Genomic DNA, 22459 nt, shown 5'->3' with positions numbered 1-22459 from the left:
TAACTGGAAATTCACTGAAAGGGTATCGGTTTCTTTGTCTCCATTTTTTTAACCACGAGTCACTTTTATACAGAATATCATATTTGAATGTAAGTGGGATAGTTCCCTCTCACGCCTAGAATGGGAAAGGGGATTAAAAAATTAGGAAAAGATGTGGTGGCGTTGATAATGGAGTCTTCCCAAATGTCTGAGCGAGTTCGGATCTGCCCTGTATTTTTTCTCCCTCAAGTAGCGGAGCCCTTTTTTTAAATTGGAGTAGTGAGCAAGAGTAGAGTTTGTGTATGGATGACAAGCCCATTTGTGTCTCCTGTAGCATTGATCCTTTCATACAGAGATGTTCAGTACTTTACAGACAACTTGCTCAAAATATCTGTCTTTGTTACCTGTCTAGCTCAACAACTTACCCAAGATGGCACTCAGAGCTCTGACCATGCAAGATCTGCCTAGTTTAACCACAGAATAGCTGTTCATGATCAGTTGTGAAGTAGGTAGATGTTTTGCAGGGATGATATCCAAGGATGCTTTCTAATGAAAGATTGGCACTGACTCTTCAGTCAAAACAGGAAGGCGCACAATTGGCTGGTTTGGCAGCACATGCAAAGTTGGAGAAACATAGAGACTGCATGCTGAAGCCAATGTTTCGGTGAAAGAACCAAAAAGCTTTAAACTGAAGATGGCCGCCAAGCCTGTTGAGGGTCCCCATTTCATTGTATTTATCAATGCTTGTGCTATCCATGGGTATAGCCTGCACATCTGTACTTCAACAAAAAAAAGTAACTAAAGTAATCTACACTTCTGCAATTTTTGTTTGTCGTGTGCTACCTTGGGCCCTGACCCCGCTCCTGTCAGGTTTAGAATTATCCACAGATGGATGTGTACAGATCCTGTCACATACAACAAGGTGCACTACTTTTGCCTATATAGTGCAATTCTACTTGGATAAAGTTCTCTCACAAAGTTTAAAACATGGAATTTGTGAGTGAATTTCATGCAAGTAGTATTGCACCATATGGGCAAGAGCAGTTCTTGTTGTATGGGACGGGATCTGTACACATCCATCTGTAGATTTATCAATGCTTGCCATGCCTATTAAGGCCTTCATTCTGCTACAGATTTTTGATGCGCTAATATGGTCTGAGGAAATCTTATTGCACCAGATTTGGTTCTCCTCCCACCCTTTTGTATTGTTCGATACCCTCCCAGTGCCTTCATTCTTTGGTCTGCAGTATCTGGGAGTTGTAATAACACCTGGGGAAATGCCAATAACTACAGGGTTTGTGCTTTTTTTGCCTGTGAGGTAGTAACTCCCCATTCTGAGTTTGATTGGTCGGTGAATAATACAGTAATACCGTGTTAGCACTTGTTTCGAACTGCAAAACTCAAAATATTACAGTTTATACTAACCGATTTTATCATGCTTACCTGGGGAAATTTCTGCCAGAAAAATCTAGTCTAGGTGAATTTGGTGGACAAGTTGAAATTTCGACTCCAGAAACAAACACCTGTTTCACCAGAGTTGGAACTGGTGCGGCATTGAAGTTGAGGCTCGAGGTTTCTAGCTTAATCTTGACTGACTTGAACTGCCATATGTCTTAAAATATTGTTTATTCCCTAACTGTAACAAATGCTTTGTCTTGACACTGCATATCTGAATTTTGATTTCTCAGCATAGGTGATGCATCTTTGTTGCAACATTGACCAAAAGAGCTTTGTGCAGAAATGGGCATTGCCCCGTTTCAATACCAGGCATGTTTAATACCATGGTTTTGTGGATTATGAGAGACTATAACTATCTGTTGGTGGGAGTGTGCATCAGTAATGTAGTCTAGGAGGTGAACTCCGCTCCTCTCATGGGGTTTGCGGAGATTCTTGCGGAGCTCCACGTAGCGCAGCGGAGGTTTTTTAGCACTTCGCGGAGTTCTACGTGGCAGAACTCCGCCCAGGCTTACGAAAAATAACAGCTCCACAAAGTTTGTTTTGTGACCCTGAGATTCATGCATCACATAGTATGGAAAACATTTAAGTTGTCATTAGGCCTTTTGAGGGTGATCCAGCAGAAGCGTACTTATAAATACTTTTGCCTTGTTACTTAATCTACACTCATTTAATCCTCCAGCTGTACTGGGCCCTTGACAATTCAATTTCCTTTACCATAGAGGCCATTATTCTCTGATTAATCTTTCTCCACAGATAGGAGGGTTGGAAATTAGGGTGACTAAACTCAAGGTTATCTGTCCAATGGGGACCAATAATTGACCGCCAACTTACAAGTTATAAATTCAATTTTGATCGTCCACTCTCAAAACCATACTATAGATATAAACAATAGCAACTGGAAGTCCCAACCACCTAAATAAGTTAAGACGAGTTAGCAGTAGCTACCCAGGATAAGAGAAGCAACATCTGATGTTCTGGCAGGGCTTCTACGATACATTTAAATCATCAATAACAATCAAATGACGAATTAACAAGACTCAATAAGAGACTCAGGAAGATTTTGAATAAATTGGGTTTTTTATTAGAGATGCAAAGTTCATCAAAATCAGCAATTGCTTCAGCATCTCAGTTAGAAATATAACTGCTTTAATAACCAGGCCAAGCATTTAAGCAGGCATTTTGATAAAAAATGAGTCCCAGAATTGGAGAGTCCAACCGCCAGATAGAATTGAGCTGTTAGTCTACAAGCGATCATTCTGCCTAAGGGAATAGAAAGAATTTAATTAGTCCATTAAGGGAGAGTCCATTAGCATCAAGATTTAAGAAAGGTTCAGTCTATAGGCCACGGACTATAGCATAGACTAGGCAGTCCAAAGTTAGCAAAGTTCAAAAATGGAGTAACATCTTAATCCATAATGTGATGTACCATGCTTTGGAAAGCATCCCTAAAGAAAGTCTGATATGTCTGTATAGAGGCAAAAAAAGTATGGATCTGCGTAAAAGGAAAAAAAAGTGTGCATTGCCTGCCCTTTGGGGTTTCTTCTTTTAGAAGTTCTTTGGTAAAATCCTAGTGGTGTAACATCACACAACCATCGAAAGACCATCACATGTCTATGGTCACACCATGTCACCTAAAATGATTGAAACATCGAGATGGTATCCCATGCCTGTCATGAGAAACAAAACCTTGCAAGACCACATAGGCCTAATGTTGCTAAAAAGAAATACAAAGTAGCCGTCTACAGTCATAGCTTATATTCCCAGAGGAACATTTCGCTGTGAACATTTGAAGAGCAATACAAATATGTCAAGGAACAGTAGTGTAGAGAAGAAACCAGTTACATTGCACTTGCAAAGAACCATCCATTGTATTAAATCACGGGAAAGGTCAACACCAATGACGATGTATCTTGAAAAAAGCAAGGCCTTTTAGTTAGAATCTCATGGTTAAATAAAGTAAGCATGAACTTTACCTTAATTGTAATGAATTTAAATCAATTGACATAAAAATGTATACACTTTCACGAGTATTATATGAAATGTCTAATGTAAAAATCTTAATTTATTTCACATTAATCTCATAAACGCACTTTTTTCAAAATACAAAATTATAATCTTTTTTGAATGTTCATGTTCCATAACGTCTCCAAAATCAGTCTGTATAATATCAAGTTTCTAATTCATGGTTGGCATATTTTTGCACAGATTTTTCTAAATGATGCATATTAGCAAAAGGCACCATTTTACTAAGTCACTCCATTTGATCACACAGCTCCCATTAATGAGCATAATTTACATTAATACAACTTCGTTTATATTCTACACGTTTTCTTCATCTTTTAAAAAGCACACTTTTACAGTGTTTCTATTGCACTTGTCTGTTTCATGTATTCCTATCTATCCTCTGTAAAGTAACATTTCAACATTTTCGTGTGCCTTACTTAAAAATATGTTGTGCATTATACTTTTCAAAATCTCACTGCATCAATGGATAATTTTCAAAATCTCACTGCATCAAGGGTGCAGACCTGCTGTGCTGCTCTTATCCAGACTGTTTTTCTAATTGCTGCAGAAATAAGTCTGAAAATAAAAGCTCTTTCTAGTACAAAGAGGGCACGTGTACTTAACCAGTTTAGTGTGATTCCTGTGCTATCCTTTCGGGAACACAGGTGTAGTTTATTATTTGAATAAAAGTAGTCCTTTGCCAACGTGTACTTGTTAATTTGATCCCAGGACTCCTTTGGGATCTCAGGAAGTAACAAGCAGAATAATTTATACTGACTCCCTGCAGCAGCGCTGGTATTCTGTGAGAAGTGGTTAAATCATGCATCCCTGTGGGACACCGAGCGCTGGGCTCTGTTCGCAGCTGCCCTGGACCTTCAATTGGTTGAATTTCCAATTTCCCTTTCTGCTAAAGGAATTAGGCTCTTTGTGGCATTATGGTATGTTTGACTAATTTGTACACAGCTTATTGTTCGGGTTACCCTTGTGTATTTTCTAATTTAATTGTTCTAGAAGTTTAACTTCATCTCTTGTTAGTGTTTGCCCTCTTACAAAATGTCCTCTATTGACCAATTCATTAACAATGCAAGGTACATTATTTCCAGGAAGATCAGCCTGTGCTTGCGTTTCCGAGAATCCATACAGAGTAGTTCATTAATTGTTTGGATCAGGACAATAATTTTTTTTAATCTCAAATATTTATTTGTTGTGAGGTTGTGAACCTGATTTTCTGTGGCATGGTCTTCAAATGAAGCCGCACTGACTGTGTACCTTCCTACTGGTCGGTGGCCTTTAGTGACTATTGTACGGCAAATCTAAACCGGGTTATGAGCAGACGACACCATAGTGCCTTTAAAAGCGAAAAGTTATCTCCAGAACCATTACCTCAGTAGTATGAAAAAAATGCAAAGACCCAAGGTTCTTCGTATGTCCACCACCCCACCTGCATGAATTAGACATAGCCCCTAGTAGAGATGTGTGGATGCGGAGACAATATCACTTTTAGTAACATGTTGAAAAAAAAGACTGGTTTTGCTGTCCATATGAATAACACTCAAAACAACGTACATTTGAAGTACTTATTCACAGAGGGAAAAGAGATGTGCCCTCTTGCAAAAGCAACATTTTTCTGCTTTAAGGATTGGAGGAGAGAACAAGGGCGGGAAAGGCAGCCTGAGCATTGTTATAGAAAGGTGCCTTAACCAGAATAGGAACACCAAGTTATTAGTATTGCTGGCACCTATCAAATGTAGGATACACTGGAGCACGCAAGAAAATGTATACATACCTGATCAAATCATGGTGGATGATGTGAGCAATACATGTGATAGCCCATCTTTTCAAATCTTAATAAACCAATTGGTAAAATAAACTAAGAAGCCATTCAGGTGTTAACGACCAGATCAGCCTGCTGCAGGATAGAATGCAGAGCACCAATAAAACAGTAACTCATTTCAGCATGTTCACTCACTCAATACACTGATCCTAGCAAATCCCGTTTTATTTGGAAAAGTGTAATTTATTTGAAAGGTTTTAAATAGCGCTGGCAAGACCCGGAGGTATCGGAGCGCTTTACAAGAGTATCAGAACATAGTCGCAGGTTACATCGTTACAACGGTTACACAGTTTTAGAGCATAGCTACAAAGTTGCATGTTAGGTCGAGACAAACAATAAGGAAATACACGTGAGGGAAAAAAATCATATAAGGGGAGAGATTCAGGGGAGAGGGGTAGGAGCAGGGGAAGTAGACAGGAATGAAGGAGGGAAAGAGGAGGGGGAGGGAGCGAGACAGCATGAAAGAGGAGGGGGAGGGTGACGGGGCAAAAACTGGTAGACTAGTAAAATCTGCGTCCAAAGTCCAGTAAGCTGTGAACAAGGGGCAAGTGGTATCATTCCCATCTCCGTTGCGAGAGGCTCCCGTTACACAGTGGACTCTCTGAGGAGTCTCAGACTCCAAGGCCTACCTACTGGATACTTCGGGAGAGGGAGTGCTTTGGCAAGTGGTGCCATACCATACCTAAACTGTGAGTGGCTCCCTTGGCGCTGTGGACTCTCTGAGGGATCACTGAGACTTCAGAGTATACATATTGGATCTTTCCCCAAGGGGAGAAATAGTGCTTAGTCAAAGGGCACAAGGGACAGGGGGCAAGGCGGCTTCGTAGGCTAGGGGAGAGATTCAGGTGAGAAGGGATAGGAGCATATGGAGGAAAAGAATGAAAAAGGGAAATGGTGGGGGAGGGTGAGAGACAGAGCATGAAAGAGGAGGGGAAGGGGAAGGGTGAAGGGGGCACAGTTGGACATAACTAGATTAAAGAAATACATGTGTAAATATCATGGAATTAAGATTAGATGAAAATAAATGTTGGCACTCAATAAGTAGTCTCCAAAGATGGGGGATTGTGAAGATTGGTAATGAATAGCTACGAGAACTGTAACCTGATACGCTAGAGCCAGTGCTTTAAATGGGCTGGTACTCTCAGTTACTAAGTACCTGCACTTTATTTTGAGATGGAAAGTACCTTCAATTCTCAGCAGAGGTGCAATACCTTAAATTGGAGACTACCAGCTCTTCTCAGAAGCAAATAAGTAATTTGGTAAAGGGAACCACCTGCACATATATCTTTCAGTTAAAGCACTGGCTAGAACAAAAATGTTCATCTCATTGACAGGTTCAGTTTCACAATTGTATGTGGCCAATGGAATGCCATACTGTAGCTATTATCTAAAGCATTCTCACTTTTTTTTTAAATGGTGTTGCCGTCACACCAGTGCCTAATTTGAGCTGGTGGTTTCCGGTGCTCGGCACTGGCACCTAATTGCCCATAAAAGGTGCTTATGACAGTCTACTACATGATGGCGCTGTGTAGCTAATTTAGGTATGAGCACAACAGAAGTTCATTAGTTGAATTTACAATGACTAATACCTGCCTCCCAAGCCATTCTTTTAGTTTTGGGGCCTGGAATAGTAGGAATTTAGGAATTGTCACACTTGTTAGAGTGTGATGGTTAGTAGCTGTGTTTATACTGTCATTGGCAGCTGGCAGGGGCAATGAGTGGTGCAAGCTGCAGTGGCCTCCTAGCGAGTCGCAGCACTGATTCTTTTACAAATTGAGCACTGCGTCCCACAGGTTCGTGAGAAAACGCATATTTTCGTCCTAAAATAAATATGTAAATAGTTTGGAAAAAGTTCTCTCGATTCTCAAAGAATGTACAATCAGTGATGAAATGGAGAATACATGGAAGGATAATATATTGCTCTCTTTGTATCATTCAAAGGGCGCAAGAGATAACCCACAAGAATTGCCCACAGATCTGCCGTTTGATGCCCTTGGAGTGTTCTAGGTACCCCGCGTGCTTTCGTAGATGAACAGGATATTTGACATAAAGAACAGTGTGACTTCAGATTGAATTTATCGTGCTGGGATATTTCCATGGCAATGTAGATTAGACAAGTGGGCTGCAAAAGGGTCAATCAAACTATGGCGAATTTATTGATTTTACATAACCCTGTGATGAGGATGATCAACAAACTGTGACATGTAGTTACTGTAAATATTTCTGAGGGTGTGTTGAAACTGCTGAAAGCTTTGCATACTGTCTGAGATAACACACAGCTATACAAAGCAGTAGCATGCCCACTCTAAAGCAGTGAGTCTGTAATGCTACTGCCTCTCCTAATTGCATGAATTGTAATGCCAGAAGTAAGCAAGCCAGGCTGTGCATGACATGGCAAAACACAAGAGAGCCGAATGGAAGCCAAAGAATCAACATTGCCACCTATAATGGTGACTTCAAATCAAATTTCGAGCAATTTTGCAATCAGCAAATGTTGAGTACTAATGGGTGAAAGTAAGGGTTGAAATAAAGTAAATTGAATGTTTTTTTTTACACACCTGCTTTTTTGTTGTTTATGTAGTCATCATTTTCAGGTTGTATTTATGGAACTTAGGATTTGTTCCTCCTTCTGTGAGATTCCCCCTCCTGTGTATACACTGGTAAATTAAGGAAATGTTTTCATTTTAGATCATCTGTTTATCTCCATTGTGGTCTCCAATATTGTCAGACTATGCAAGAGTAGTGATAAAAAAAAACACATATTGAAAAGCAAAATATTTGTTTTTGGACTGCAAAAGGATGATTATATGTTTGCGGTATTCCAGGGAGTCAATGTCACAGAACAGGTCTGTTATGTTGCATATTAACCAACAGAGTGGCACGCCCTTATAATATGAAGGCAGTTGCGCTGCTTGTATAACGCAACAGGGAAAGACACCTCAGTATTCTGTTGAGTGTATAAAAATAAGGCACGACCCACTCTCATGGGAATAAATGTACTTGCACAGTGTGAGAAAGTGGATTATTGGTGGGGTCGATGGTAGCCCTACCACAAGTAATGAGGTCACTATTCTTGTTAGATCCAGTAAAGATTTCAGTAATTTAAACCTGTGCTCAACTACAGGTAGCTATGGCACAGAACAGACGGGCTTAGTAAATGTGTAAAGCATTTACAAGTACCAAAACAGTTAAAAGGTCGGCAAGACAACACAATAAAAATCCCACAGCAATGTATAAAAATAGAGAATATTTTGATGAAAAAATTGACAACCAAATGACAAATCCAAGAAGGAGAACTGAAAATATGATTTTTTTATGTTTGAATTACATTTTTGTGCCACAAAGCACCAGCAATGGGCAGCGAGTTGAGCGAGACCGGGACAAAGGTAAGGTTTAAGGCTAACTGTGATGGAGCGCGGGTTGAATATGTGCCCAGATTGGTCCATGTCAAAGAGTTAACTTCTGACTTAGGAATTTCCTGAGAAGGTAAATACTCCGTGGAGAAAGGCAGCAGGCTTGATCCAAAGACTGAGTTGTCAACAATGGGTTGATGAATGATGAGGTCTTGGTGAAGCAGTCGGTGAAGGTGGGAAAAAAATCAGTGCAGGAAAAGTCTGTAGTTCGTGCCCAAGAAGCCTTCAACATTGATTATATGCTGCTCAGCATCAGGTCCGGTGAAGAATTTTACATTTGGACTAAGTCCCTATTTTGGAGGTTGAATTCCTTCGGCAATGCTGTAGGCTGTAGCCGGAAAGGGTTTTATGACACCAGATGCCAATTGGTATCTGGGGAAACAACCTTTACAACGCGGTCATTACACTGAGATACCTTGACAACACAGTTGTTACCACGACCGCGTTGTTAGTACACAATGCATTTACATCGCAAGTCTTCACCACGAATTACACTACGGGTGCTGACACTGCTGAGGTATTGGAAATGAATTCCAACACCTTCCCTACTGTTGCGCAAACTGGAGTAGGAATAGTAAATAATACTATTCCTTAGTCCACCATGCCCCCTAGTGGAAGTCGTTGTAAAGACATGCGATGTAAATGCATCGCGTACTAACAACGCGGTCGTTGTAACAACTGTGTTGTAATAGCATGCGATGTAATGCATCGCATAGTAAAGATCTATATTTGGCATCTGGCTCGTTATATCTCATTTGCTGCTGTGGAAACGAACGTAGCCAGAGCTCTGACGAAGGCAGGCTCACTGGTGATGTACATGCACAGGGTCAGCTTGACAAGTTGATCCCGGTCCTCTGTTGGTTCTTACGGTAATATTCCTTGAAAATGTTTTCAAGTCCCAACTGTTAGGGGTAGGTAGGAGTACAGACTGATACTTATCTAGGTACCCCAGCATATCACTAACAGGGCCGTACTTACTCCAAAGGAAATGATGGACGGAGCGTTGACAATACAAACACTCACCCCCAGTCAACTGATCTGGGTTTAATCCATCACCGTTCTTTAGCCCACTCTACCACCCCAGTTCAGACATGGCCATATGCAAATCAGTCTGACCCTGTGCCTCATGGGAACAGTCCAGCCCGAATTGCCAAGTCCATCACCACCTTTGGTTTTTCTTTGTTTGCCCTAAGTTGGCAGGGTATGTTCAGACGTGAGTCCCTTGCTCACTTTGCCACTGGAGTCAAGCAAGCCCGGCTGAAGACGGCTGTAATGCCAGAAACCGGTCCTGGGAAGCTTGATTCCGGTCCAGGGAAGACAGTTCGGGCTGGACTGTTCCCATGAGGCACAGGTTCAGACTGATTTGCATATGACCATGTCTGAACTGGGGTGGCGGAGTGAGCTAAAGAACGGTGATGGATTAATCCCAGATCAGTTGAGTGGGGGTGAGTGTTTGTATTGTCAACGCTCAGTCCATCACCACCTTTGGTTTTTCAGTACTTACTCCACCAGAAGCTAGGAGTAGGGCCCATGACAGGTCCAGTTGGAAGTGGTGAGCTGGACCTTTCAGGAAATTGGGCTGCCTGCAGCTTTTGTGTCCCTGAAGCTTAACAGGTCCGCCAAATGAGCCTTGGAGTTTACTTTACAGTCCCAAGTATAAATAATAGCAGTTACAGCCCTTAGCGTTCTCCTCACAGGTCACATCAGCATGTGCAGTCTTTCTTCTATCATCCTTAGGTCCTAAGGTGTTTTGAAGAGGGTACTGGAAGTGCCACATTAATGCCCAGTGCCAGACTGTGGGTAGGGAAGACTCCTGGCCACTCCTTAACCAATTCGGTAGGAGTTCCTAGGGGAGACTCATTTCTGCAACACTTCAGGTGTTTATTGTAAAACTATTCCACAGTGGCCCTCGATACCTAAAACCACCATGGCAGAACCTTTCTTTCCCTGTGCAGAGCTCCCCGTGCCCACCCAGAGGTGTGGCAGTAATAATGAGCAAGTTCTCTCATGTGACCACTCCCAACCAATTTTGAGGCAGCTTTCCCTCTCACTGGGTTTGGAAGCAGGCTGATTAGGCAGACTAAAGAGAGGCAGCCCTAGGTGTGAGCTAAATCTTCCAGTGGCAGGGTAGGCATCCTTTGAAACTCAGGACTAGGCCGGGCACACCTCTGAGGCCATCCAACTTGGGGAGGAAAAACATCTCCCCACACCCTAAGCCCTTTGCCACTGTGGGAGCAATTCACATATCACTGCAGAGGAGTCCTCAACGGTTGGATGACCCTGTACCCTAGCTAAAATACATATTTGACTTGGACAGGAAAATGGCAAATTACTAAAGGTATCTTTTTCTCAATAGTAATTTCAAATTTGAATTGCCCATTAAGCTGGATTTTAAATTACTATTAAAACAAGTCCTTGAACCAATTTTCTAGCTGTTTCCAAACTGAAGTTCAGAATTATAAGGTGCTATAGTGTTACCCAGGGAATTTCTATGGGAGAGCCAGCCTTGACTTTGGGGGCGTTTTCACTGCCAGGCCATATAAAACATAAAATATATGTCTTAGTTTTTAAGTACCATGCGTCATCTAGGGCTACAATTCTTTCTCCCGGGGGCCTCCAGGCAAGTAAGTTAGCTTGTATCTTGTCATTACTCCTAGTCTGCTTAATGTGCAGCTCCTACGCTAGCATCTATTCTGCTACTTACCTGTGCCAGTGCTCTTCCGACGATGCATGTTGACAAATCCATGTGATGGGCACCCTGCGTCGGGACGGCACTAATGAAAGTTGAAAAAATTGGTATGCCATCTTGTGACCCTTAGGCCTACCAATATTTCCCAGTAAGCAAAACTTTGAGGTGAGGGTGCCCCGTAACGATGTGGTATGTGTGAGTTTTGCACAGCCCAAACCCAGAAGTAATGCGCTCATTGACACCCCCAGGCCATATGCAGGAAGTCAGTCCGAGATGCCCACAGCACACAGGCATCCAACCATGTCTGAGACTTCTGATGAAGGGCCAGGAGCATCCTATACGGTAAAGGAAGTTGAAGTGGATCAGCTTGAATCCGGCTTTGCTAGATAGTCTTAGTAAGGGTGCAGACTCTAACCCAATCAGTGTCTGCCAAGGGAGCAACCAGATCAGTTTCCCAGGTCACCCGGACTCATAAAAGGCATTGAGATACAAGCCCCCCCCGTTACTCGCAGCCCCCATCCCTCCATGCCTGAAAGGACATGCTTTACTCTGTGCATTGGATCAGTGTGTGAATCTACACTGGTAATTCTCAATGGAAAGGAGCCTTCTGAAGAACAGTCACAAGCTTCTGGCATATGTGAGCGGTCTGTCTGATCACGAACGGCAAGTCATTCTACGCACTGGAGCCCTCCATCAGCAGTGTTGGAGCTCAACACCATCAACCACACCTGCTAGCATACGTTTCTCCCACTATTTCTGCCCTCCAGCCAGAGGACAGTGTGCTGCATGTGAGCAGTGTAATAATAGAATTCCAGCTGCAGCGCCTCCAGGCTACCTTCCTCTCAACACCACATCAAGGTGACCAAAGCCACCCTACTACATTTACCGGCCCAAATAAGTGAAATGAGAATAGAGTCCAGCTGCATGAAAACTCTGGAGGGCAGCGAACACAGGGAATTCTGAATGATGTACAGGCAGTGTGGTAGGAACACCCTTTTAGAGATAGCTATTCTACCTATAAGTTATAGCGGCATTGTGTTCCAGAAGGCAACCGATAAGTGCGAGTCAAGCACCTTCCCCATGTTGAGGCGCAGTTGCTTCTCCTTGGAGTGCAAAACCATATCTTCCTGATAGCAGAAGTGACACAGCATCCATCGCAATCTGATATCAGGCGGGTGCTCCTGTTTGGTCCCCACCAATGCTGCAAGAGGAAACGGTGATGATTTATTGCGGAATATTCACAACACGTACATAGCCCCAAACTCATCTAGTAGCTGTAACAGGATCCTGAGGGAGTCCCTGGGGGCTCAAAGAAAAAGCAGGGCATTGTCCACACATAGCAATAAAATCTGTCGCATCTACCCCAGCACTATGTCACAGTCAGGCCGTTTCTGCTGAGCCCACACTGTCAGGGGCTCCATCACGAGGGCAAATAGGAGGGGACGTCTTATCAGCACATATTCAAACATGAAAGTAGTTGGTGCATCGTCATGCACCCTTCAAGATGCACTGTGAATGATGCAAATAAGAAGAACACTGTTCGAACTCATCCAAGTCCATCTTGTGTGTCAAATCCTCATACAAACCCACTATCAATTCCTTGCATAATACAATAAACGTTTAGTGTACTAGTCACAACCGTGTGGTTTTGGTCTTTTTGCAGTGAGTCTAGTTTAAATGTTAAGGTGTAATAATCACACACACGATTGGGTAGCACGGTCGACACATTTTATTTTTTCATGCAAGGGATTGATAGTGGGTTTGCATGAGTATTTGACACACAAGAATAATTTGTCAGTTGATTCCCAAAGTTTAAATGATCAGAAGCATGTTGCTTGATATTCTTTATTTGAAGCGGATGGGTTTATTTTTACATTTTTAGTTTCCCCTGACGAAGGGCTCAAATAGCCTCAAATGCATTGGGTGAACTTTCGTCTTTGCACACAGGATGTATTGTATATTTCCATCGCGCACACTGGCAAAGCTCGGATGAGCGTGGCCATTGGCGCCTGAAGCTTGGAGTTACTTTGTTTAGTAGTAATCCAAGTTTGTTACAGAGGCAGTCATGATTATAAATGGATTAAATATGGTTGACTTGGATGAGTTTGAACAGTGTTCTTCTTATGTGCAGCATTCAATCATTCACAGTGCATCTTGAAGGGTGCATGACGATGCACCGATCACTTTTAGAAAGTAGGCATTTTCTCCTATAACCATTGTGTGTGCCTCTGCCTGTCTGTGTATTCATTGTCTGGTTTTAGAGTGAAAGGACCTAGGGATGTGCATTCACTCTAGACAGTCCCAAGGAGGGTTGAGGTGTGTCCTGCCTTTCCTGGGTGACTCATAGTTGAGCTGAAAAGACCTTGTCTGCATTTAGATTAGTGGGAGTGTCTCCTTTGCACAATGCTGTCTTTACCTCTAGTGGGGAAGCTGGGCCAGAGAGGACAGAACTGGTTTGGTCTGGGCTCATTGACCCTTGCCACAAAAATTGTGTATACGTCTTGGACCTTAAACCCCCGAGAATTAGATCCCTTCTGGACTCAAGAGGTACCTCTGCCAAGGGAAAGAGTTTGAGTCCTGCAAGGAGGAGTACTGCTCCTTTTCTGTGTGTGCTTTGCTGGGATGGCTTGCAGTAGCTGCTTCTCTCAAGGAGAGGGCAAAGACTGGAACTTTGCTGTGAACCTGCTTGAAGAAGCATCTCCAAGGGATTGCGTGTGCTTGCCAAATGTTCTGAAGTCTCAGGAACACAGAGACTTCCCCTGCAATCCACTGACCAGCACTTGGACTCCTCTGTGGACTCCTGTTTTCAAAAGGAATCTAATTCCCGTTCCTGGGCCCTGAGAATTGTGTGGTTGGTGCTGCAAAGCAAGACGAACCATTCCGATGCCACCAGTGATGCCACAACCTGCCCAGGGGGCACCGCTCGTGAAGTGCGCAATACACCGTCCTGCCTGCACATTCGCTCTGATGCCCTTCGATATCTGCAGTTATTGGCCGTCCCAATGCCAGATCTTCCGTTACCGCCAACGCCAGTATCACATTATCATGGAGCTGATAACTAACTAGGGTGATTTCACAAACTCTTTTGCACCGCCTCACTGGAACCGACGCCTCAACGCCAACTATGCTTAACATCCCCCTGTCCTGAATTATATACCTCGCCTCCTCACTGATTCGACACCTAGCCTCCCCCATGGCAGGAAGGAACCGGCTTCGTCTCAGCACAGATACCTCACTTCCACAACGCTGTGCATAGTCTGTCAACTGTTCCAAGGTACTATTGTTTGTGGGGTCCGTGTGACTCTGTGCCCGGACTTCGCATCTTGAGATCGGCGCCCTACTTTGGATCTGATTCAGAAAAGGGGGTGGTGATGGACAGAGTATCTGAATTAAGCAGAACACTCCTACCCAGTCAACATATCCGGGCTTGATCCATCACCGTTTTTTAGCTCACTGCACCATCGCAGCTCAGAACCTGGCTACATGCAAATTAGTCTGTCCCTGGCCCAGTGCATCATGGGAACAGGGCAGACCAAACTACCAAGCCAATTCTTTTACTGGAAAGGAAACCAGCTTCCGGGGACCAGTTTCTGGCATTACAGCCGTCTTCGGCCCTGCTTGCTTGAATCCTGATGGTGCAGTGAGCAAGGGACTCATGTCTGAGCATACCCTTCCACGCTTATGGTGGACAAAACGATTCAGAAAAGGGGGTGGTGATGGACAGAGTATCTGAATTAAGCCGAACACTCCTACCCAGTCAACAGATCAGGGCTTGATCCATCACCGTTTTTTAGCTCACTGCACCATCCCAGCTCAGAACCTGGCTACATGCAAATTAGTCTGTCCCTGGCCCAGTGCATCATGGAAACAGGGCAGACCAAACTACCAAGCCAATTCTTTTACTGGAAAGGAAACCAGCTTCCGGGGACTGGTTTCTGGCATTACAGCCGTCTTCGGCCCGGCTTGCTTGAATCCTGATGGTGCAGTGAGCAAGGGACTCATGTCTGAGCATACCCTTCCACGCTTATGGTGGACAAAACAATTCAGAAAAGGGGGTGGTGATGGACAGAGTATCTGAATTAAGCCGAACACTCTTACCCAGTCAACAGATCAGGGCTTGATCCATCACCGTTTTTTAGCTCACTGCACCATCCCAGCTCAGAACCTGGCTACATGCAAATTAGTCTGTCCTTGGTCCAGTGCATCATGCCCCCCAATACATGTGCCAGGACCAACACATCATCCCCACCCCGACAAACATGGACAGGTCCCTCACTCCAGACTCCCTGGTCCACCACTCACTGCACCAGCCCCAGAGGGGAGCTTTGTCTCTGTTCTGCCATAAGCAGCACAGTATTTCTCCAGACCAAAACATTTCACCCAACCCACCTCTACGTAGCCAGGGTCCCAACTTGAAAGACCCATCACAGGTAACCTGTCTTGTCAGCCATTTCCCCAAACAGCCATCAGGCTTAATAAGCAGTGTCAAACCCCATTTCTTCGTTCTGCCTACCCACCAGAGTCCCCCTCCCAAGCGTCCAACAGAGTCATGCGCCATACAATAGTACCAGCTCTGCATTGCTTTGGTTTATGGGTCCGTCACACAGTCTACAGCAGCACCTTGCATGCCAGACTCCTCTCCAGGCAACAAGAGGAGGAACCGCCCCTCCTGCATCCCAAAGTACTCTTCTCCCGACACCTGCATGGTGCTGTCCCACTGGATCGTCACTCTATGAGCTCCAGAGGGACCAGCATCTGAGGGCCCCACTGAAAGTGGCTGCCAGGGCACATCTTCCAGACTCCCTTGTGCTCTCCCCTCAGGATGGAGTGTCCCACATCTGCAACCGCTCCTAGATCTCCGGGCACTCAAAGAATTGACCCTGGCCCTGTGAGATTACCTTCAGTTTTGAGGGGTACAGCAGCATGTACTACAGCCGCGAAGCGCACTGTTTCTGTTTGACAGCCAGAAAACATTTCCACTACTCTTACTCTTTTCTGGTGAGGTTCAGGTAAATGGCAATCTTACCGTTCTTAAACCTAGGTAACCGTCTGCTCCCTGGCAGTTCATAATATACAGTCCCTGTAGTTCAGGATCCTGGAAATTATGGCCCTCGGCGGGGCACCCGGCGGCACTTAAGCGTCTTCAGTTGTTAGTGCAGGTACCCCCAGGGGATGAGGGAAGGCTCCCCAACATCTCAGCCCTATAGCTCCACAACCTACGTGCACCTCCCCCTGCCACCCAGCAGCAGTACCTATGGTGGTCGCCTCCAAATGGGATCCACTAGGCTCTGCTGGGCCCCAGAAGGACCACAGTGTATCCGGGGGTCCACCGAGGGTGCTGGTGCACTTCTCCAAGCATTCTCTGGGTAGGGTACCCAGAGGTACAATAGCAGTCTGCTGGCAGCACAGTGGTATGCCTTCGGTTCAGGGCACGCCGCTGCAGGCCTGGCGTCTCCAAGGGCCGCCGCCACCCTTCACATTCCACCTGGGCCACTCCATGAGCCATGTTGGGATCCTGCAGCACATGTTCAGCCCAGAATCCTTCTCGGTTTCTGCTATGCATGCCAGAAGCTCCTCAGGCCTGCTACTCTATCCTCCCCTCCAGTTATCGCAGCTGGGCAGGCCCAGCATCAGGGGCGGCTTTAGGCATGTGCAGGCTGTGCACCTGCACAGGGCCACTAAACCCCAGGGGCCACCACGCCAACATATATCCTTAATATAATTATCCTCAGAGGATGAATACATATATGCGTGGCGGCCCCTGGCAGGGATTTGGCGGCCTCCGGCTCTGTTCCATTTTCAAACATCCTGACCCCCCTCTTCAATGGCCTCCGCGCTCCGTCCTGCCCGGACCCCCGCTTCCGGGGCCACCTACCTACGCTACCTGCCCAGGGCCACCATGAGCCTAGAGCCGCCCCTGCCAGCATCCCCCTGATGCCACTCCTGTGGCGGTGTAAACACCAGATCGGAGCTCTGCCTTCAGCCCCTACGTCCAACAGGGACCTCAGCCACAGCGCAAGAGCTCTGCACGGATTCTTAAGGGTGCTGCTCAGGCCTCTCCCCTTAGCTTCAACCAGCTGGGCCACGCCAGTACCGAACGGCCCGCACCAGGCAGCCAGTTCCCTCCAGTCGCCTGCTGTCAATTGGGTCCCACAGAGCAGTCGCGCCCCAGTGCCAGTTCTGTGCATGCTCTCATAATTACAAGAGGGCCCCTATAAAATTATAGAGAGCGAAAAAGCCAGGGAAGACTAAAGCAGAAAACTCAAATCTACTCTCTCCTAAATATATAATGAGCTATAGCTCCTATAGTTCATAAAGATCATTTGAAAGAGCCAAGATCCTTCGAATAAAAAAGAATCCATTCTTTTTATTTCATCCAAAATCAAGTAAGCAAAAAAAGCAATTGCTTCAAACACAGATATGTTAAGTTACATTATTTCCGATTTAAAAAAATCAATGACATATCATAATATATACAAATGAGGCCACTCGACCATCACTCATATCAAAATAACATATACATACAAATCATTCATTCCCCATTCATTTCCGTACACAGAGTAACATTAATGAAACCAGAAAGAAGTTTGCCAAATTCGGTCATACTTTTGTTGAATAAATTGTATATAGATGTTGATTTACATAAAATATACTGGTTCAGATGAATTTCAATGAACAAGTTCACCAGAATGGAAACAATTGTATGCTGCATAATGCAATAATCAACATATTGGAAGTATCTTCTTTTATTCCACTTATGGCATGAAGGTAGCGTCGACGCACGTTTCGATGAAACACCATGAATTGGGTGTCAGGGCGACATGACACAACCCGTCAGGTCGAAACAAGGAGGGTGGCAGTCTTGCACTTGAATGTTGCATTTACAAAAGAGACACCCGTCATAGAAATCAGCGGAATAAGAGCTTGGTCCCTGGATGGGGCACGTCTTCGCGTTGACAAAGAATATTCATGCACCAACCAAAAAGACTATAGTGAGTAAGTGAAACACTTCGCATCGCTCTCCCCTGCCACCCGAGGTCCTATGTGGCAGTCTGCTCCACTTCGGGGGCCGCAGGCCCCACCAGACAGCACCACCCTAATGGCAGCCTTCTTCCCGGGCCCCATTCAGCGCTGCAAGTTGTCGAGGAGTTCCAGCTCTCTGTGGGTGTCGGCCCAGTCTATGATATGGGAAGCTTCTACGGGATGAGTGGTCGGGTCGGGAGCTTGCATCCTGTCCGCCATCTTACTTGGCCATGCCCCAGCCCTTTCCAATCTGTATTTAACTTTATTCAGTGGTTCCAGGGGTGAGTTGTCTCACAAGAACGATGGGCCCCTGCGAGATCCTCAAATTCTTGCCTTGCTCAGGGGACACTCCTTGGCCATGGTTCTCCTAGTCTTGCTCTCTAACGTGTGTGGGTTCACTTCCAGCTGTACCCTATGACTTGCTCCTGCCTGCTCTGGGCCTGTGAGGCTGTGATTTTGGGTGCTAGAGTCTACAGCCAAGGCTCTAGGTCAAGATGGCCCCTGCAATCACCACTCATACGGCACTGCCAGCACGACCCCGCTCTATGCCCGCAGGCCTAAATTGTCTCTTGTGGTCTCTACCCGAATGAGCCTGAGGTCCTTCACCAACCCCACCCAATGTGACGTGTCTTTGCCTCCCTCACGCTACCTATTGCCGGTGATTGACTCTACGCTGGGGCGTGCATCCCCCTAAACCCTAATTATAAAAAGGAAAACCACAAAGGCAGAAACCTTGTGAACTAACACATTAGGAATAACGGTACGACTTCTAAGGAGCCTCGGGTCTATCACTAAACTATAACCTCTCAAATCAAAGAGCCAGTTTTACGTTGTCTGGATTGAGATGATACACCTTGGCCAATTTATTTGTAACGAGCCAACCTGAAGGGGTAAGATCAAGGAAAGTAAAGATAAATCGCAGGGTTATCCGGATTGAACTAAGGAGGTTACTCCCTTAGTTTTAAGAAACGTACCTGCCATGCACACGGATGGTGGTTTTCCTCACCAACAATAGGTTTGTAATCGGTCATTTGCAAGTTTTTAAATATAAGAGTCAAGTGTTTGGTCTTGAGGAAGATGGAGGTATAATTTTTCCATCGAAACGCGTCGACGCCCATTTAACTATACAATACGTGAACACGGGCGGTGGCAAACGAGGATAAACCACAAAGTACCAGGTTCCACGCTTTAGGCATTGTTATATCACGGATGTATTAATCTCAAATGACATATTGTACTTGTCTGTGTTAGTTACTCTCGCTCTTTTATTATCTTGATTTTTATTATTTCATGTTACTGTATTGTATGAAGGACTGCTGCTAATAAATATTGTGAGATCGTGTCAACCCATTCTCTGTCCTATTTTATCTGTGTTCTGTTTAAATAATACATCAATTTGTAGATTTTTACTAGCTCGTTTGTATTGTTTATCTATTGACTATATGTGGTTCAAACTTCCTCAGCATGGATGAGTGAGTTTGAAAAGTGAGGAATTAGACTTGAATGTAATGTATGGATTGATAAATGTTTGGATAAAATAGCCTTGTCCAAAGGATATTGTTTTTTATTCACTTCCCCTCCCCCACGACACCATCTTTTTGGACCACTGGTTTCTGCACCATGCTGGGACCTCACCAGTACCACAGTGAATGTTGCCTCTTTGTTTCGGTGATGCAACACAGCATGTCAGTTACCTTCCCCCACTGAGGAAACTCCGCTCTTTGTGCACTGCGCGGGCCGCCATCTCAGCTGCTGGTCCGCTCCCGCTGCTGCCGTCTCTCCCGGTCTCAGCGGAGCCCTGGGCAGTGTTCTTTCGCTCCTGGTCCAAGCTTTCCCACAGCTGATGTGGCTCACTGTGCGGAAAAATCACAGCTCTGTTTGTGGAGAGCTGTGCCCTTGCAAAGCGGGATTGGCAGATGTGACAGGTTGCAGTTGGGTTACACAAAAGGGAGCTTCTTTTGCTTGTGGTGTAACCCTCCCTGTCCCTTGTGGCATGAAAGGGTGACTCTCTCTAGTCTTGGAGGTTGGCAAAGAGTACCATATGTGCAATGTCTTCAATTTCATTTACAGTATTACCACCTTTGTTAGGTTTGGTCTTTGGGCATGGGTATTGCTTTGCACTTTGGATGGCAAGCACTTTAAATTCCCATGGCCATTTCATAAACGCCTATATTGCTACAATTGGAACCCATGATTCTATTGTCTTTTATACATTTTTTTATTTGTTTGCAAACGGCGATCTTTCTTACTGTGTAAAGCCAAGACTGCCCTATGCTACTACCATTAAATGCTAATTAATCTCTAATTAATCTGCATTCCCCTCACCGGCCTCCTATCCAATCAATAAGGCAATTTGACCTCTCCCTAGATGTTGGAGGACAAATAGAATATTTTCAAATCATTTGCTTCGTATACTTGGCATTCTGAGTGTACACCTGTTGCTATTTCCGAATGTCTATGGATTGACTTTCAAGATATCAAATTCGTCTTTTTTCCGCATGGACTTGTTCAAAAAAATGTTGTAATCAAATGTTTATTTTTTTTTTATTTATAAAGTTTTATATAGTGCGAACTTGATCCCGAAGGATATCGGAGCGCTTTAGAATTGCAGCTTCTGAGTAAGGGGTGATGTTACTCTCCCCAAGTTATTTTGAACCGTTAGACAAAAACATGTCGAATTCTTTTATCAATCAGTATTTGAAATCTATTATATTGTTTATATTTTTATTTTAAATGTTTTTCCCAGGGTCGAATGCACAACCCTTCGTAAGCCTCAACTTACTACAGATGAAGAGTCCTGGGAAAACAGTTCAGCGGAATTTGAGCAGATGTGTCGGCTGGGAAGTGAATTTGGCAGTTTGTCTAGGTCGGCTTCCACTGAGAAATGCGAACTCCTGGACAGCCTCCATATGAAAATAAATCTCTCGAATGTGAGGTATGTGTTTATGAAATTTAATTTGATTATTCATTCTTTGTTTTTCTCTTTGTATTGTAGTATCTATAGACTGAAAGCAGAGACTCTCTCTTCACAGAATATCACCACCTTAGTCTTTAGAAGCCCAAGTTCTGTCTCCCTCATTGTACATGCCTATAAAGCATAGCTTTTGTTCTCGCCCTTCTGTTCAGCTCTTGGTACCTCACCAGCTCGGTTTATGCTTTATAGGGTCATCTGCATTTTGGATTTAGAATGGAATAAACAGATACAAATACTAGGCTGCAAAGAAAAACCAGCATTGGTGTAACCAATAGGTCTCGCCTTTTGGGACCTTATGTTTTTAGCCAGAACTTTTGGCTATGTTGTAGAGCATTGTGGCTGCTGTGCATCATGTTGAAAATTTATATAATATGAAGTGTTAAGCATTTTTGTTACCTTTATACAAACTAAGACGACATTATATACAACTGAACAACCTGATTAAAAAAAGATTTTAGCATAAATGTGTTCAGTTTTTTTTGTACTTGCACTGCTGGCAACTTCTTCCTGCCTGTTCTCATGCTTGTTTGTTATACAAAAAATTGTTAATGGGGGATGGGACATAAATAATGGGGGAGTGGAAGTTGGAAACAGGAATATAATTAGAACACGAGCAGCGGGCGGACTATATGGGAGAATGCCAGGTTCCGAGGGCAGACTGACGTGATGCTTAAGTGATGTCTGGTGATGCTTAGGTGGTGCGCTGATGCAAAATGGTGGTGGTGTGTGATGTTTGGTGCTTAGGTGGTGCCATTATATGGTGTGGATTGGAGGTACGTTGTGGATTACAGAGATGTGGAGTTGAAATATGATGTTTGGTGTAATTATGTGGTGTGTATTAGAAATGTGTGGAGTTGAATTGTGTGGCCTGGAACTGTGGTGTTGAGTGAAATAATAATGCTTAGTGAAATTGAGTCATGGTGTGGAGTACATTTATGTTGCTTGGTGGCATGTGACATAAAGTGCATTTATGTGAAGTGTATTTATGTTACATTGAATAGAGTGCAATTATGTGGTGTGTAATTATGTGGCACTGAGTGGTATTATGTGGAGTGTATTTATGTTGCATTGAGTAGAGTGCAATT

The 22459-nt window shown here is 44.3% G+C and overlaps 1 protein-coding gene across 1 annotated transcript in view; it reads left to right on the top strand.

Annotated features, from left to right (window-relative positions):
* OCA2 (OCA2 melanosomal transmembrane protein) overlaps positions 1 to 22459 on the top strand; it is an 833084-nt gene that overhangs the window by 131795 nt on the left and 678830 nt on the right. Inside the window, exon 4 of the mRNA XM_086934183.1 lies at positions 21147 to 21335. Coding sequence (XP_086790309.1) covers positions 21147 to 21335 — 189 coding nt within the window. The remainder of the gene's footprint in view (positions 1 to 21146; positions 21336 to 22459) is intronic.

The sequence above is a fragment of the Lissotriton vulgaris genome, chromosome 8 (assembly GCF_964263255.1).
Source record: "Lissotriton vulgaris chromosome 8, aLisVul1.2, whole genome shotgun sequence".
Classification (NCBI taxonomy): Eukaryota; Metazoa; Chordata; class Amphibia; order Caudata; family Salamandridae; genus Lissotriton; species Lissotriton vulgaris.
Note: the sequence above shows the minus strand (reverse complement) of the source record. Positions and strands in the feature narration are given on the sequence as shown.